General features: G+C 38.3%; 1 protein-coding gene across 4 annotated transcripts in view; it reads left to right on the top strand.

Annotated features, from left to right (window-relative positions):
* SLCO5A1 (solute carrier organic anion transporter family member 5A1) overlaps positions 1-16,440 on the top strand; it is a 72,042-nt gene extending 55,602 nt beyond the window's left edge. For 3 of the 4 annotated variants that reach the window (XM_042464566.1, XM_042464564.1, XM_042464565.1), the window contains exons 7-10: positions 8,232-8,391; positions 8,994-9,235; positions 10,639-10,703; positions 11,647-16,440. In XM_042464566.1, the coding sequence (XP_042320500.1) occupies positions 8,232-8,391; positions 8,994-9,235; positions 10,639-10,703; positions 11,647-12,104 (925 nt within the window). In that variant the 3' untranslated portion in view covers positions 12,105-16,440. Of the gene's footprint in view, positions 1-8,231; positions 8,392-8,993; positions 9,236-10,638; positions 10,906-11,646 lie in introns of all 4 variants that reach the window. The other variant, XR_006103629.1, reaches the window with a different exon arrangement.
* Positions 16,441-16,701: the final 261 nt, after the last annotated feature.

The raw sequence follows: 16,701 nt of genomic DNA, 5'->3' as shown, positions 1-16,701 counted from the left end.
CCAAACCGCAAGGCTTCCCGCCAGTGGAAGAAGAACCCACAAAAAGTGGGTTCTTTTTCTGCCGCAGTGGCAGCATAACAAGTGCGCCACTGGAGCACTCGTTATGTAAGTACCATGCGGCGCCGCGCAGTAACAATGGCGGTGCCCACATAAACGGCATCGCCATTGTTGCACCCTTGTCACGTTCGAAGGTTGCGGGGCGTGTGGTTGCTCTGCCCTGAGGGCAACCCTTACACATGACGAGGGCGCTGCAGAGCCTGTTATGTACCGAGCCAATGTTACCTGTCCTAGGCCCTAGGGCAGGGTCTGAGGGGACATGCTGCTGCCACTGTACTGAAAATAAACAGCAGTTATGTAGACCTGAGTCAATTGATTCAGACTTAAGTTGCTTCAGTGATTTGACTTGAGTCTTGTATGTTTTAGTGACTGACTTGCTGGTGCCATTCATTTTCAGCATCAGGTAAAACCCGCCCCCAAAGTGGTGGCTGGCTTTTCTTGGAAGAGAACATCAAATGCAATAGGCAATGGGCTTGAGGTGGAAAGATCCTTCTGCTGCTTTTGAAAAGTTTTAGAGGGTTCCTCTGATGTTCATTAGGGACAGACTGCCGAGCAGACCTCAAGTCCATGACTTAATGTGCTTGCTGTTTCCTCCAAGAAACACATCCCACCTTCTTTTTTTTGTTATAAGTTGGCTCCCAGATTTGAGACTTGAGAGTTGAAAGTATCTTGCAAGGCCTTGAGACTTGACTTGAAACTTGGACTAAAAGACTTGACTACATCACTGCTAAACAGGTTAGAATCCGGTTAGTGACTGGGTGGAAGACTGCTTTAGAAACTTTTATGCATACCACTTTTAATTCTGAAACTTGGGAAAATTAATTTTTTGGATTATAAAACTGTTTTGTTCCATGATGGAGAAGGATAGTACTAATTGGGCTGCAGTCTTGTACCTGTTTACTTGGTGAAGAGCCACATGAAGCTCAGTGGGAGTTAATTGTGAGTTGACATCCATAGTGCTCCAAATAACCAGAATTTGCACCTTCTTATGGACAAATAATGCTAACCTATTTTGGAATTCAGTCAGCATTTATACTTTTTCAAATGTTGCCAATCTCAAAGGTCTCTCCTAGGTCTCTACCTACATTTGGTAGACTTTGTGTGCATATTAATGCGGTAAATCTTTATAAATTTCATTATTGCTGACAAAAAACAAATAATTTGAAGATTCCAGCCACAGATGCAGATGAAACATCAGAAATAAACTCTGCTAGAACGTGGCCACATAGCCCCAAAAAACCACAAAAAACTATGGATACCGGCCATGAAAGCCTTTGACTTCACAAATAATGTTACTGTTATGCCGGAAGAAAGTTGTTGAAAACTGTGAAGTTTTTAAAGACTATTTGCAGTTCAGGAGCTATTCTGAATTTTTTGAGCAGAAAAAAAGGTTGTTTTATGCATGGCATTTTATGTGTAAGATACTTGTTTTCTATGCATAAATGTTGTTTTCTGTGCAAAAAATCAATGTGCATTTTTATAGCACAGAATAAGTCCAGAATTGTGAATATTCTTGCCTGTCTAGGAATCTTCTTGCCAGCGTTTCCTGACTGTTGAGAAACCTGGCTTTTGACCATTTTCCAAATATCTTTAAATATTATTTCTTATCTATCTTTCTGCCTTAATGTTAAAATGACAGCTTTTAAGTCTCCAAGCAACTGTTGGCAGACACTGAACGATGCTTTAGATGGGAGCCAGGAAATGATCTAATCCCTACATTTGTCTGTTCATCATAGAGTTTTACAAAATTATTTAATGATGTGGGGAAAGTAATTTTTTTTTAAAAAAAATTGGAACATGAGATCAGACATTTAAATTGAAGGCAGAGTAGATGTAGAGCAGATAAAAGACTGCTTAACTTTGTCTTAAGGCATGCTTTGAAGGTAACTGAAGAGTTGAAGATACATAATTCTCCATGTGTTACATATTTCTGTGTCTGAGAAAACCATGTACACATTCTTGAGTTCCATGAAAGAAGAGAAATGTAAAACAACCTCCTCCCCTTATAGATATACTTTCCACAGTGTGTTACAGAATGTACTACCATGGAAGGTGGTGATGATCACTGGCCTAATATTGGCTAAAATGTGAAAGAAATGAGGTAGATTCATAGACTGAGATCCTACATTGCTCTTGCGTAATATAAAGCTACACTTTCAGAGTTACTCATGGTTTGTGCAACGCCATCCTTTTGAATACTGATTTAACACAATTGACTATGTATCTTGCTTATTGTCCTGTTGTGCAGCCAGGAGTCCACAGTGATTGCCTCTGCAGTGTTTTGGTGAAGACACTGACAAATTGTTCATTACTGACTGAGAATGTGCACCTTACATGTACAATGGCTGCACTTACAGAACTCCACTTATGCAGACATTAAATGAATACATTCATTGCTCGGTGGTCTAAAATGTGCAACAGTATATAGAAGGGAACTTTCGTATGCACTAGAGAGTATAGATTTGTGACCAGCTTTTAGCTTATATAACAATGTGGATATACCTCAAAAGTTTGAAACAGGGGGCAGGAGGAGGCAGACAGGTGAGCAGAGAAGAATCCATTTTATCCAGTCCTGGAGGTCTGGGAGCCACACCCTATGGCATACACCCACTACTGAGTGGGGGAAGAATACTCTAACTTATTTTTCTATAACTGTATTGGGAGTCCACAGATTTTTTACCTCTCAGTTCTGGGTCTGTTGGTTTGTCAGTTCAGCTTTGCTGTTGGGGCAACAGCCTAATGTCCAGGTTGTTGCTTTATGCCTCCATATGTGTGGTCCTTTGCTCAATTAGTATTGTGAAAGTGCAGCAGCTGCCTGTAACATTGTGGTGACTGCTGTAGCTCCAGTTATCTGGTAGTGAAACCATTGCGTGTACATATGAGAGAGTGTTGAAGCTATTGTCATTGTTAGGAAGAGAGTGGCATGTCATCCCACCCTTTCTTGGCCTGCAAGAAGGCCAGAAGAAGAACTGATACATGTTATCTGCCATGTCGGAGAGCATTCTGCTTTCCTATATAGCTTAAGATGACTCAGTAATGCCTCTACTGCTTGCTTCCCATTTACTAACATGCTGTACATTGCTTCTTTTAGCTGCAGCTGTCTGCTTGCCTTCTCATTTGCTTGACTGTCAAAAATAAGGTGGTCAGGATATTTGGACCATTTGAATGGAACCTGCACATAGAGAGCTTAAAAGTATCCTGTAGGTGTAGTCAGTGTAGTCAGAAGAATAAGAAAAATGTGATTGCTGAGTGTAAAATGCAAGTCTCAGTTTGGGAAAGTAAATAGTGTTATCCCTCATCCCGCACCGTGTGTGTATTGTTTACCTTTAGAAATTATATTTGGCTGAAGGTTGGAAAACTATTTGAAAGTCTAAGCAGAAAACAATTTTCTGCAAATTTGTTGACACACTCAGTCCTATGTTTGCTGATGTGCCATAATTTTGCTTTATCATCAGAACATCCAAGGACATTCTGTATATTATATCTGACCACCAGTATTGGTGACTCCAGAGTTTTGAGTCCCCAAAGTGCTGTTCAACAAATTTTGCACTGAAGCAGAGCAAATGTGTCTGCTAAGTCTTTATTCAGGAATCTTTACTGGGGGTCATGTGGTACTGCAGAGGAAGCTTTTACGGTATAATCACACCATTCACTAATGGAATTTTATTGGGGTGTGTGCAGGGAGCAGGGCAGTCGCTGTCATCTTCTATTTGTAGCCCTCTTATGTTCTCCTATTGCTTTTTATAACCACAAAAATCCATTAATGATGAGAAAACAAAACAGCTGCACAACACCTTCAGGTTGGTAACCCTTGGAGCTATGTATTAGGAATCTCAATTTGTCAAAAGTTTTTCAGAAATCCATCATTATGCCAGCTTCTTACTGACTCTCTTCTTTTAAAATCTCCAAAACGCTGGGAAGACCTACATGTCTTGTGTAGAATAATACTTTTCATCAGTCCACTAGGAGAAGAGCTGCTGCTGTATCATCAAGTTAATATATCTATCTCCATACGTGTTGAGGAGAGGCTTCACTTTTTTTTGTTATATTGGTATTATATTTGGATTTCTGCAAGCAGGTGAATGAACAACAACATAGCAAATTAAATTTTGTGTAGGGAAGTGTAAAGTGATACATGGAATGACAAAAATGTTATAACTACACATATATACTAGTTCCACAATCCCTATTAGGATAACACCTTTGTTTTCAAAAATATTGAAATTTAAAAAGAAATAGGAAAGAGAGAGAGAAAACAGAAAAAAAGGAAGTACATACGATATGAAGAGCTTCATATAAACTGAAATAAGTTGCTCATATTTCCAAAAATATATTTTCTTGTAGTCGACATCTATGAAATACATGCTCATGCTTAGGTAATGCATTAAGATGTCCTGATCATTGAGCATGAATGCTCACCATTCATGGTGAATGTTTACCTTTCCAACTTTGGAGTACAAGACTTTCTGCAAAAATCTTTTTGCAACATTAAAGCATGTAGGAACCAACAACGACTCACATTTAAATTTCATGTCACAGGAATAAAATTTAAATGATCATGTGCATTTACAAGTGCCAAAGATTTGTCTAACACGTACGGTATTAATATGTTATAAGCCACCCCTAAAGGATTAAACTCTGTACTCATCCACAGATGTCACAAGCAAGTCTTATCGGCATTATATTACTAAAATTTACTTGAAACAGTTTCTTTCTAAAAAGGCATAATGTTAGCCAATATTTCTAAAACATCACTTTGGCTAGATCAAATATAGTTTTAGGTTTGAAGAAATTGTTGATATGAAGCATATTTCTATTGGTTAATTGGTCCAGGGCAATATAACTTTTGGTTATATAAAACTATAACTTTAGCATCAAATGTGCGGAAGTGCTTTCCAACAAACATTTATAAATTGGACATATTGGTTTCTTTTGCCCTGAAAGTATGATTATTTGCAATAAAAGCTGAGGCATTCAGAACTAATGGTGCATACAGTATATAGACACTGAAAGTTGTAGCAATTGTGATTATTGCTGCAGTGCATCTATGGGTAACGGATGGAATATAGAAAATAGCAAAAAAATCTTGGTCTGGAGCAATGAACATCTCCATAGTATAAATCCCACAGTCAATCCATTTCTTCCATAAAAGAGCTGTCTCACAATCTTCAAGTTATCATTATCTCATACAGTTAGGTTTGCATGACTGTGTACATTAAATGATAATTGTACTGTATGCCAGATCACTATGTCAGGAGACATCAATGGGAGCATTATCCTTTTCTTCCTTAAAAGAATAGAACCTAAGGCAGTCCTTCCAAAAAGAGGTTCCAAATAGGTTGATTCCAAGACTGTCCAAGAAGAACTATCTAAATTATGCCATGTTTTCCAATTGTTTGGACAAGCCAGGAGATGAACCTATGATATAAACTTAAATCTGTCTGCTGAAAATGACATATCCTTTTGAGTGAAAAGCTGTTTGAATCATTAAAAAAAAATAGTAGTGATTTTCTAAACGTAAGCCTGAAGAATATTCATTGAGATATCTTTAAGAACATAAAATATCAAAGGCAAAACATTTGTGTTAAGTATACAATCAGCCCTCCACATTTGCTGGAGTTAGGGCTTTGGGACCCCAGTGAAAGTGGAAAAGCCACAATTTTTTTTAACCTAAGAGAATGCTTCTCTAGGTCTTCTAGTGCAGTGGTTCCCAAACTTTGCCACTAGGTGTTTTGGATTTCAACTCCCTGGATTCCTGGACAATGGCCATGGAACTAATGCAACTCTGTAGTCAGCATCTGCTGGAGACTGATCATAGATTTATTCTGTAGGATCTACAGATACCTAGATGGGGGTTTTCTCTAGTAACCTAGGTCCTCCAGGGCAACTCTGTGGTCCATGTCCAGCAGAGTTGCACTGGAGGACCTAGAGAGAACATATTAATCAAATCCACAAATAACAAAAACAAAAAAACAAAAGCCAAAGCCGCAAATGGATGGCCATCTGTCGGGGATGCTTTGATTTGGATTTCCTGCATGGCAGGGGGTTAGACTGGATGGCCCTAGTGGTCTCTTCCAACTCTACGATTCTATGATTCTAAATGTGGAGGACCTAGTGTATTAATCTTACCCTAGGTATTTGCTGTATATGCTCGACTTTAAGCAGTGGAGGGCTGTACACCCACAAACCTTTCTGTCCCAGAACACCCTTAAGGGGTTTGGGGATAATTTTGCTCTCTTGAGCCATTTAAGGCCCATGATAGGCCTTTTTTATGATATGAAATGACATGATGTAACATTCTAGGTCACTTCCTGCTAGGTGAAAGGCCTAAAATGACCTGGGAAAAGCAAAAGCCAAAACAAAACAAAACAAAAAAGGCTGACAGGGGGGGGGGGGGGGGGGAAATACAGTATTCATTTCATGTTTGAAATATATAGGGGGAGCTGGGGTCCATAAAACAATCCTGGGGGCCTTGTGCAACCTATAGGCAGTACTTTCCCCATCACTGATACAAACCAACAGAGCCTTTATGGTTATTTGAAGGAAAACCAAGGGAAGCTGGCTGGGTATGGGGAAAGAAGGAATGGACAGATGGATAAGGGGAAAATGTGGGAGAAAGTGAACACAGGGCAGGAGTGCGAGGGTTAAGGAAGGCAGGTCAGAGCAGAAGAGCACTTTGATGGTTTGGATGGTAAATGCACTGGGGTGTATGAGTGGACTAAGTGTTTTGTAAGCTTGGTAAAATGTACTTGCAAGTTGAAAAATAAAAATAGAACAGCTTTAGCAATGAGCTGTGTGTTTACAAGCAAATTCAGTAGCAGGACTCTGTTGTTTACAGGTTGTATATGTTCATGTTGTTTGCTGTAGCTGCAGCTGTATCAGACTGCTAAGTGACAAGCTTTAAGGTAGGCAGAAATCAGCTGTCAAGTCACTTGTTTAAGCACCAGGCATGACAGCTTCTGCTCTTTCTTACTCCACCTTGAACAGTTCTTTAAAAGCAAACTTAAATTAAAGCAAAACATTCTTCTATATATTTTTTCCAAATTAATTTTGTCTAAATTCAGCCACATTCAGCGTTAACAAGTAAAATCCATTCATCAATATTTGGGGCTTTGTTTCTGTCTGGTCTTTACGTTTTACTGAATTTTGGTGTTGGGAAGATTGATGATAGGAATGAAGAAGCTGCTTGTGCAAAAAATTAAAAGGAAGACCAAGACCAAGTCATCAGAGCCCAATCAGTTCTGGACCAGAATGAGTATTTTAACAGATGAATATTTACATGCTTGCAAAAAATGAGGCAGACCTATTGTCAGGCTGTGGACCCATAGATAAATTTCACAACTGGAGGTCTACCCAAGGGGAATATTCTTATCATTGTCTTATTCAGCGGACTTGGAACTGTTTCAAACAATTCTGTATCACAGGTGTTTCATATGCCAGTTCCAAGTCTAGGATTGCCACTGAGGTCTGTCTCTACAGGGGCTGTAGCTAATCTGCTCTCAGTGAACCTCCTTTTGCAATATGCATATTTACATATGTAGTCATTATATTCCCACACTTTACAGTATTAGATATACAATCAGCCCTCATTTGCAGGGCATAGGACCACCATGAAAATGGAAAAACTGCAAATATTGTAAGCCCCCCTCCAAACATGCATGCTACAGACTCCTGTAACCAGTGCCAGCCTGTCACTTGCTTTTCCAGATCGCCACAATGCCTCATAGATATTTTAAACCCCTTCCTAGCCCATCTACCTCACCCCAGTACTCTTCCTCCCATTCCTCTTTCTGTCAGTCTCCTGTCCTTTCAAGAAAAGCACCTCATCACTCATTTTCCCAGCTTAGAATCACAACACAACAAATTTTGAGTTTATGGAAATACTACAACATCAAGGACTGGATGCACAATCACTAGAATACTTTTGTCCAAGGATGGTCACATAGGCATAAAGGATAATCCATGTAGTACTGCCTGTATACTTGTGATGTGTGAAGGTGTCATGGAGCATCTGTCTGTTGTAGCTGCATACTGAAAGAAAATTATGTCTCCATCATTTTTGTTCTGAGTGGGAGAAAATAATTTCTGACTTTCTTTCCACCAGTTGAGAATATGCCGGTGGGTATTTAATGTTAACTGCAGTTTACCAGTACCATAATTTCTGTTTTTTTTAGCCCTACTCTCACCATGACACACAGGAATCTCACTGGCAGCTGTAATGTCAATTGTGGTTGTAAAATCCATGAATATGAACCTGTGTGTGGGTCAGATGGAATCACATATTTCAATCCTTGCCTTGCTGGTTGCATCAGTAGTGGAAATCATAGCACAGGGGTAAGTTGGTCAGCAAGAACTCAAACTAGTGATGTCTTCTGCTGCAATGAAAAACTTTCACAAAAATTATCACCACCAGTGCCACTGTCATTATCCAAATTTCTCTTTTTGGGGCCAGGGACCTAGCTTAATGGATCAGGGATATGGGTTGCATGTAGAAAATCCCAGGTCAGTCTTTGGCAGTTTCAGATAGAGTTGAGAAACATTTTATTTTTGAAACTCTGAAAGAGCCACTTGCGGCCATTATAGATTAGAAGTGGGCAATCTCTAGCTCTTTAGCCTGCAGCTCCCATGGGGCCTAGCAAGTACAGCCAGTGGTGAGGGATGAGGGGAGATGCAGTCCAGTAACATGTAAAACTCCATGGGTTGCCCATCCCTATTGCATTGTAGGGGATGAAAGAAGTGGATGCTTAACCCTTCCTACTAATTCTAGTCTGCAAACACCCAGACCCTTCACTGATGTAACAAGACAAATATATGAGAAAGCCAGTTTGTTTAATTTCTTGTCATTTTACCTTTTGTATTGATTTTAATAGCAGTGAAATATTCTGGTAAAAATACAAATCAAAGTCTTGATGCGTCGCCTCCTTTTTATTTCACAGATAAGAAATTATACAGAGTGTGCCTGTGTCCAAAGTCGACAAGTTATTACCCCGCCAACTGTTGGGCAGCGCAGCCAGCTAAGAGTGGTCATAGTCAAAACTTACCTCAACGAAAATGGTTATGCAGTATCTGGGAAGTGTAATCGAACCTGCAATACACTCATCCCATTCCTTGTATTTCTCTTCATAGTTACGCTTATCACAGCGTGTGCCCAGCCATCTGCAATCATAGTAACACTCAGGTAACATGTCATTGCCCTTTTACTAAAGCATTGGTGTCTGTTATTACCCTTCAGTGTACATTTTTAGAAAGATTCCTGTCACATTAACTTCAGCAGTATATGTGTTATTCTCACCTATCTAATAATTGATGATACTATCTTGAGAACAATCCTTTCAGGTGTTTGCTGTTCTGTGCACTCAGTTCATGGAAGAGAGAGAGGTGGAAGAGAATGGCAGCAATGTAATGATTTTATATTGTTTAATTTTTTGATAGTTTTTTTTGGTGGGTTTTTTGGGCTATGTGGCCATGTTCTAGCAGAGTTTCTTTCTGACGTTTCGCCAGCATCTGTGGCTGGCGAAACATCAGGAAGAAACTCTTCTGGAACATGGCCACATAGCCCGAAAAACCCACAAAAAACTATGGATGCCGGCCATGAAAGCCTTCAGCTTTAATTTTTTTGATGCTTTAATGTGGTAGCTTATTGGTTTTTTTTTTTAGTATTTTGTTACTAATTTTTAATTCAGAGAAAGAAAGGATATAAACTGAATAAATTATGCAGCATGCAGCATTAGATGGAACCACATAATCTTTCAAAGTGCTGATTCAGTATGAGAGAGACATATATATAGCTCAGCATTAAAAATTTTACCTGTATGCTGTGAACATACAGCATTCGCATTTCCAAATCCTATTTAATGCAGAAAATTTTATATAACACAGAGAGGTTTGTAGGAGCGATATGTAGCATTTTTGCCCCTGCTTCCTGTGAATTTGGATTCTTTTCTTAGTCTTTAAATGAGAGTACAGTTTTGCTGAATGAGGCAAAGCACCAAGTGAGATCTTTTTATAAAAAGCCAGAGCAGATTAGGAAGTGCCAGTAGTAACTTTCATTTTAGTGAGTGCTGAAAATGATGACCAAGGGATCTTCTAAGCCAACACAACATGCTACAGCTATCCATATGTATGTTTTACACACGGGGCATGGATTTATTTCCACTCACTCTCTAATCCTGTAGCTCAGAGGAGTTCTGCCTCACTGATGAGCAGAGATAATTTTATTGGGTGGGTAGCAGGTAGCTACAACATTGTCCTAAAATCTGAGCAGAATGGAGAGGTAATTAAAAAAAAACAGAAAAGAAAGTCTGATGCATTTTGATTGAAAAGCTTCTCTTATATCCTCTGATGAAGAACAGACTGTTTGTCTCCTTGGTTAAGTTGTCTTTTCTGAACTTTTGGATATGGTTTTATTAAATGGCGCGTCTCTACTTACTCTGTGGAAGGTCCATGGCATTTATAGTAGACACACATTAGATACACATTATTTGCATAAGGAGCATATGGAAGATTTTTTTAAAAAAGTTAATTTTTTAAAAAGTACTGGTAAATATTTCTTACAGTTTCCTTATACTATGTCTTTTCTAGGTCTGTGGAAGATGGTGAGAGGCCTTTTGCACTTGGAATGCAATTTGTTTTATTAAGAACTCTTGGTAAGTGTAGAGGCAATTGGGTACCTTATATTTACGACACACACTTCCTGCATCCAGATACCACAAAAACTATATTTTATTTTGATGGACTTGAACCTAGCCTTCCCGAACTCATCCTTGTGGTGTGGCCATGAGGGAAATGGAAGTATTCATTTTTTGTCTTTGATGAACTACACTTTTTGTGCCATCCACATCTGACAAGGTGAGGTTCATCTTAACAGTGGTTTATTTGAAGTAAAACAGTCTAATACACCATGGAAAGACTAAACTTGGGTTAACTAAAATTGGAAGTGAAAGATTTCAGTCTTTGGCTGTGCTGGGGGAGAATAGGGGAGAAGAGAGCACATAAATCCGGGGACCGGCAGTTCATTCTCATAATGAAAAACCAAAGTTTAACCAAGTCATTTTGGTGTGTGCCTTTAAATGGTTTCTGACTTGTGGTGACCCTAAGGCAAATCTGTCACAGGGTTGTCTTGGCAAGATTTTTTTAGAGGGTGTTTGCCTTTGCCTTCCTCTGAGCCTGAAAGTTTGCGATTTGTCCAAGGTCACACAGTGGCTTTTCCTGCCCAAACAGGGATTTGAACCTTGGTCTTCAGAGTCATAGTCCAGTGCTCAAAGCATTACACCATAATAGGTCTTGTTGCAAAAATGCCTAATTACAAGGAGTTAGAATTTTGATGTTTTGATTTGGAACCTTAAGTTGCTAATTGTTTTTTTTTTTTTTTTGGTATTTCCTGCATCATAAAGATTTGCCCCACAAGACCTTCAACCTTTCTCTTTGATGTTGTGTTATGTTCAGTCTTTTTAAAACATATGTTGGCCTTTCAAAAATGGTGATTGCTTTAACAACATTTAATCTTTTGCTATGCAGTATGTAAAAACGTTTACTATGAAATAATTATATGTGTGCTTGATAACTTTCTACTCTTCTAATTTATTTCAGCATACATTCCTACTCCGATTTATTTTGGAGCGGTTATTGACACCACCTGCATGCTGTGGCAACAGGAGTGTGGCGTGCAAGGTTCATGTTGGGAATATGATGTGACATCTTTTCGTTTTGTCTACTTTGGCCTAGCAGCTGGTCTCAAATGCATTGGATTCCTATTCATTTTTCTTGCCTGGTATTCCATTAAGTATAAAGAAGAGAAGATGCAAAGGCAGATGTGGAGGGATTCACCTATCAACACAGTGACTGAAGTGGTGGGTAACACTGGAATGCAACAAAACTATGCACGGACTAGATCCTGTCCTACTTTTAGTTCTCAAGGCGAGCGTGCTGAAGATATGAATCTGGCTGCAGGGATGCATTCCACAGCACAGACCTATCCAGGTCCTCTTACAGAAGCAATAAATGCTGCATTTGAGAAAGTTTCTGAAGATGCCACTCCTAAGATTTAGGGTCAGATCTTGTTGGTCGGTTTTAAGTATGGGGCCTTTTGCAACACCTGTGCCTTCTCTTTCATAAAGTGATCTGGAACAGATAATAAACCAACAGAGCTTAATGTACAGAGCCATGGCATATCTGAGGGCTGGATACCTCAAAATTACCCAGGTCAATTTTTTTTACCGTCAGGAAATGGAATTTTAAAATATGTTTATAAGTACTTAAGCTGCATCTGATCCTCACATTCAGGCAAATATTGAAATTATTAGTGATCCTAAGGCAGATAGAACTGCATTATCATTAGGGATTAAGCAATGCATTCACAACTCTTGCATTGGGAAATAAATAAACAATTACTTTGCATTCTTTTTCAAAGCACAACTATAACTCTTCACAGCTATGCAACGGGTTGGATAACTTTTTTTTGCTCTGGGCATTTTTCTTCAAAAGTTTGTTGTTGAATTGCAAAAAGGCCATCTGAAATAATGCAATGTAGTCACATAATACATTTTCTTGTGTTTTAAAGTAAAGTTACTTGAAGTCACAGAGCAGACTTTACTAGGTCAAGCCTAAATTTCTAAGTCATAATAAAATATTTTCAATTGTTACTTGTTAACCCGTTAAAGTAATTTGATTTTAGCATGATGTGATGTATTCTGTTTAGGAAATTGCAAAACTATAAGCACCGGTTATCAATAGTTTTTAAAGCATAACAAACCTGTAAATAAAGACCAGTTTAGTATCTGAACTTTCTGGAAATAGGAGCTAATCTGCCACAGGTACTCTGCTTCAGTCACCAAGTTCATATTCAAGCTTTTCTTAGACTCAAATGACACAAACAAAAACCTACCTTATGGCAATCTGAGTTGAATTGCATGACATGGTAAAGCTGGCTGTATGGTACAGTCGTTATATTGCCACATGGCCAGACTGTTGTTTACATACCTCAATCGTGTCATAAGTGTCAGTCAGACCACTTGATGGTGCAGTTAAATGACTTCTTTGTTGTGTGGTCTGCTGTCATGCACAATGGATTTTTGTCAATTTCTTATGGATGAATTTTTAGACCAGTGAAATTACCCTTAGAGCTTCTGTCCATGTTAGAGACTCAAGATGTCCATCAAATATTTAGAGCAGAGTACATTTTTTCAGCTCAATTAGCAGCCAAGAATCATGTGCAGGCCAACCAGAGCTGATGTTCCTGGCAGTACTAGAGGAAATGTTTGTATGAAGGCCAAGGTATGGAGAAACTAAGAGGCTGAAACTACACATATTGTACTTGTTTCATACTTTTTTATGACTGGTAATTGTTTTTGGATGCAAAACAGGAAATTATAGGCAAGAGTGGATTATTTCAGAGGGAAGGAATACTTAATGGTTACCCATCCTATCGATTTTATACTCACAAATGACACCTTTCAACTTGTTTTATACTTTTTAATATCTGTTACTCCAGATTTGGAGGTGGGCAAAGGTCTGAATTGACAAATAGCAGATAGATTTATGCAGGTTTCCCTGCTCTTTCCAGTTTTGATCCCAGTTTCTGATGCAGCTTCATATAAAAAAATGTTAAGGGAGAAAATTGTACAGTTGAGTGCTGTATTTATTTATTTATTTTAAAGCAAAAGTTCCAGGTCAGCTTTCTGTTGTTGTTTTTTCTGTACAAAGGGATCACATTTCTTTTGTTGAACATTCATTTTAAGTCCTGTTGTGGAGATAAAGAAGTTCTAATACAGCTTAAAGAGTATGATTCAGAAACCTCTGAATCAGAGAGCAACAAGAAGGAAGACTTAGGCATAGTGATACAGGCAGTTGTCTTTTGGGAGTGCTGCTTCTTGCATCAGGTTCTTTTGCTCTCCCAAGGAACTTCCATTATGATAGTCTTCACTTCTTACAATTACACGTCTGTACAATTAGCTTTTGCACCCAATGGTGTTTTGCAGAAGTAATCCCCTGTATCCCTAAGCAGGGAAATCTTGAAACTCAGGGCAAGTTCAGCTATGACTTTTGCTACCGTCTGAAAAGTTGTCACAAAGCCTTTGTGCACTGTCAAATTGCTGTTTGGGTTATAACAGAGAGGAAATACAGGGAAGAAAAATGTGTCCAGTTATTACCTTTATAAGAGCAAAAAAACTATGATGGGAAATTTATAAAAGAATGGGAAGCACATTAGGCATTGGGTCTACAGTCATAGCTCAAGGCTGCTAGGGCTCAGTGAATAAGTAGGGTTTGCATTAGTACAGATGTATTACAAAATAGTGGTTCATGCTGGGAAGGGAGTGGTAAATGGGAGAACATTTCTGAAGAGGAAACAGAAGAAGGGAGAAGTGTGTTACTGTTCATAAGGCTTGCATCTGGTGTTTCAAATCACATTTTGCAGGGAGCAAAATATACATTTTCTATGTAACTAGAAATAAAATAAATATGGGTTGCAAGTGCAATAGTTCTGTTTTGAGGAAAAGTGAACCGAGGTACTGAAAATGCAAATGGTTAGATTTCCAGTCATCAAATGGGAAACTGCCAGTCTGCATCTTCTCTAAATGCTGCTCATGTTCATGCAGATGTTTGCTCAAGCAACATTCACTGTGAGTGTGATTTCTTAAAGCTGCAGGAGGAGATCTGGCCATGCTGCTTAATTGTTTCCCTAGTATTGACAATTCATTTATTGGGCTGTTTGATGTCATTCCCTTGGGATGGGAAAGAACTACAGGAGAGGTTCCTTTGGGGCAACAGTTTAATATTCAACATGTAATTGAAGGTCTTTGCCCCTTCCTTCCTTTCCCTCTATTAGTTTTCAAGTTTAAATTTAATACTTTTATATGATATTCATAATATACAGTATGTGGAACTAGACAGCCATAAATATTAATGTAAAAAGATGTTTATACTTGTAGCATTAAGGGTATTTATTCAAACTTAATACTGCCTCAAAATATTCATTATTCTTCTATGTATAGTTATTTCCATATTGGTTTCACTCTTGCAATTTGAAAGTGTATCCAAAATTGCCTCTAGTGGAATGCCTTAGTCTGCCTGTATACAGTTCCAGTTATTGTGTCATTTACATTTTTATAAGTGTATCTTACCACTCTTGTATCCTACAATACCTTGATACAAAGTGGAGGGTGGAGAAGCCTAGATTTGTTCTAGAATACCTGTGACCTTTCTTTCTTTTTTTTAAATACGGCCAACAGTAAAAATCATTCCTCCAGAAAAAAAATGATTGCATCAACTGGATCACCTTTGGACAAACTGGTGCTAAAGCAACATAGTAATCTTTCTAGCATGAGAAATATTTCAGATAGGTTTATATACAGTAACTGCATGAGCTTACCTTTTGACATCTTCTCAATTGTCTTATGAAATAGGTGCACATAATTATTGGCAGATTGGGCACCTGTTCCTGCTCTGCAAATTGATCAGTTGCTTGTAGTACAGATCTAAAACAGTATTTTTATATACCTTAAATAGAATGATCAAGTGTCACACTGGGAATTTGTAAGGCTGTAAACATAATTTGCTGAAAAGGCTTATTCATGTTTTAAAGAAGCTGTGATAAAGTGTTGGTAAGCAGCTATAATAGCCAATACCAAGTAGTCAAGATTTTTGGGGTATTTTTTGAGCAGATACAAAACACACACATTAATGTTCCTTCTGTATAATGGGACAGTTGTTACCTGGGTTAATACTGACAGTGCAGAGAATCTGTCAGTACAAACAGCTTTCTAACTACCTATCACCTGTAAAAAGTAATATACTATTACTCCTGCAAAATAGAATGGATAGTAAAACAAAAAGTTGGTACTGTAATGGATGTTTGATATTTACTGGAAAGATGTGATACTTTTGTGAGAAAACAAACATTGCAGGGATCACTTAAATATTTTATGAAATATGCAGTTCTGAATTACTGTTACTTACCTTTTTTCTACTAGTACCATACTTCCCCACATCCACAGGGGACCTTGGTCATTGACTTGAAGTGAAACAGCAGTATATTGTGTATTTTCAAATGAGATGCCTGAAAGGAGAAAAAAAGTATTAATCAAGGGACAAACTAGTTAAAAGTGTTGATGTTTAAATAAATGTTTTTGAGAGTGTTGGATGGGAAAGTGTTTATCAATTTTACCCGTGGAAACAAAAATACAGATTTGTGCAAAATACAATAGGTTACTTTTTAGCAAAGATTTTTACTAATCCTTATGTCTTAGTGGAACAAAGAACTGTTTTCAAAAGAGATGTGCAAGTTTGTGTGAACACAATGTATGGACAGGACTTGGGGCAAACATCTGTTTGCAAGAAAACCCTTCAATACTTGACATTTTGAAATAAAAATGGTGTTTCATCAACTATTTGTTGTGCTGTGACAAATATGTTGACAGTAGTGATGTGGGGTTTGTCTGTAGGGGAGTACCGCTTTCTCCCTCCCTTCCCATCAGTTTTTCACTGAAAATATCCTGTCAGCTATTTTTAGCCCTGCTAGGCCCTTGAAAATGTCACCGGTGGGGACAAGGGGTTGGGAGATAGAAATATTGGTCTTGCCTGTGATATGTTCATTTCAATCAATGAAAAAAGAACATCCTAAGTTAGGTTGCTGCTGCTGCTGCTGCT

The sequence above is a fragment of the Sceloporus undulatus genome, chromosome 4 (genome assembly GCF_019175285.1).
Source record: "Sceloporus undulatus isolate JIND9_A2432 ecotype Alabama chromosome 4, SceUnd_v1.1, whole genome shotgun sequence".
NCBI lineage: Eukaryota > Metazoa > Chordata > Lepidosauria > Squamata > Phrynosomatidae > Sceloporus > Sceloporus undulatus.
Note: the sequence above shows the minus strand (reverse complement) of the source record. Positions and strands in the feature narration are given on the sequence as shown.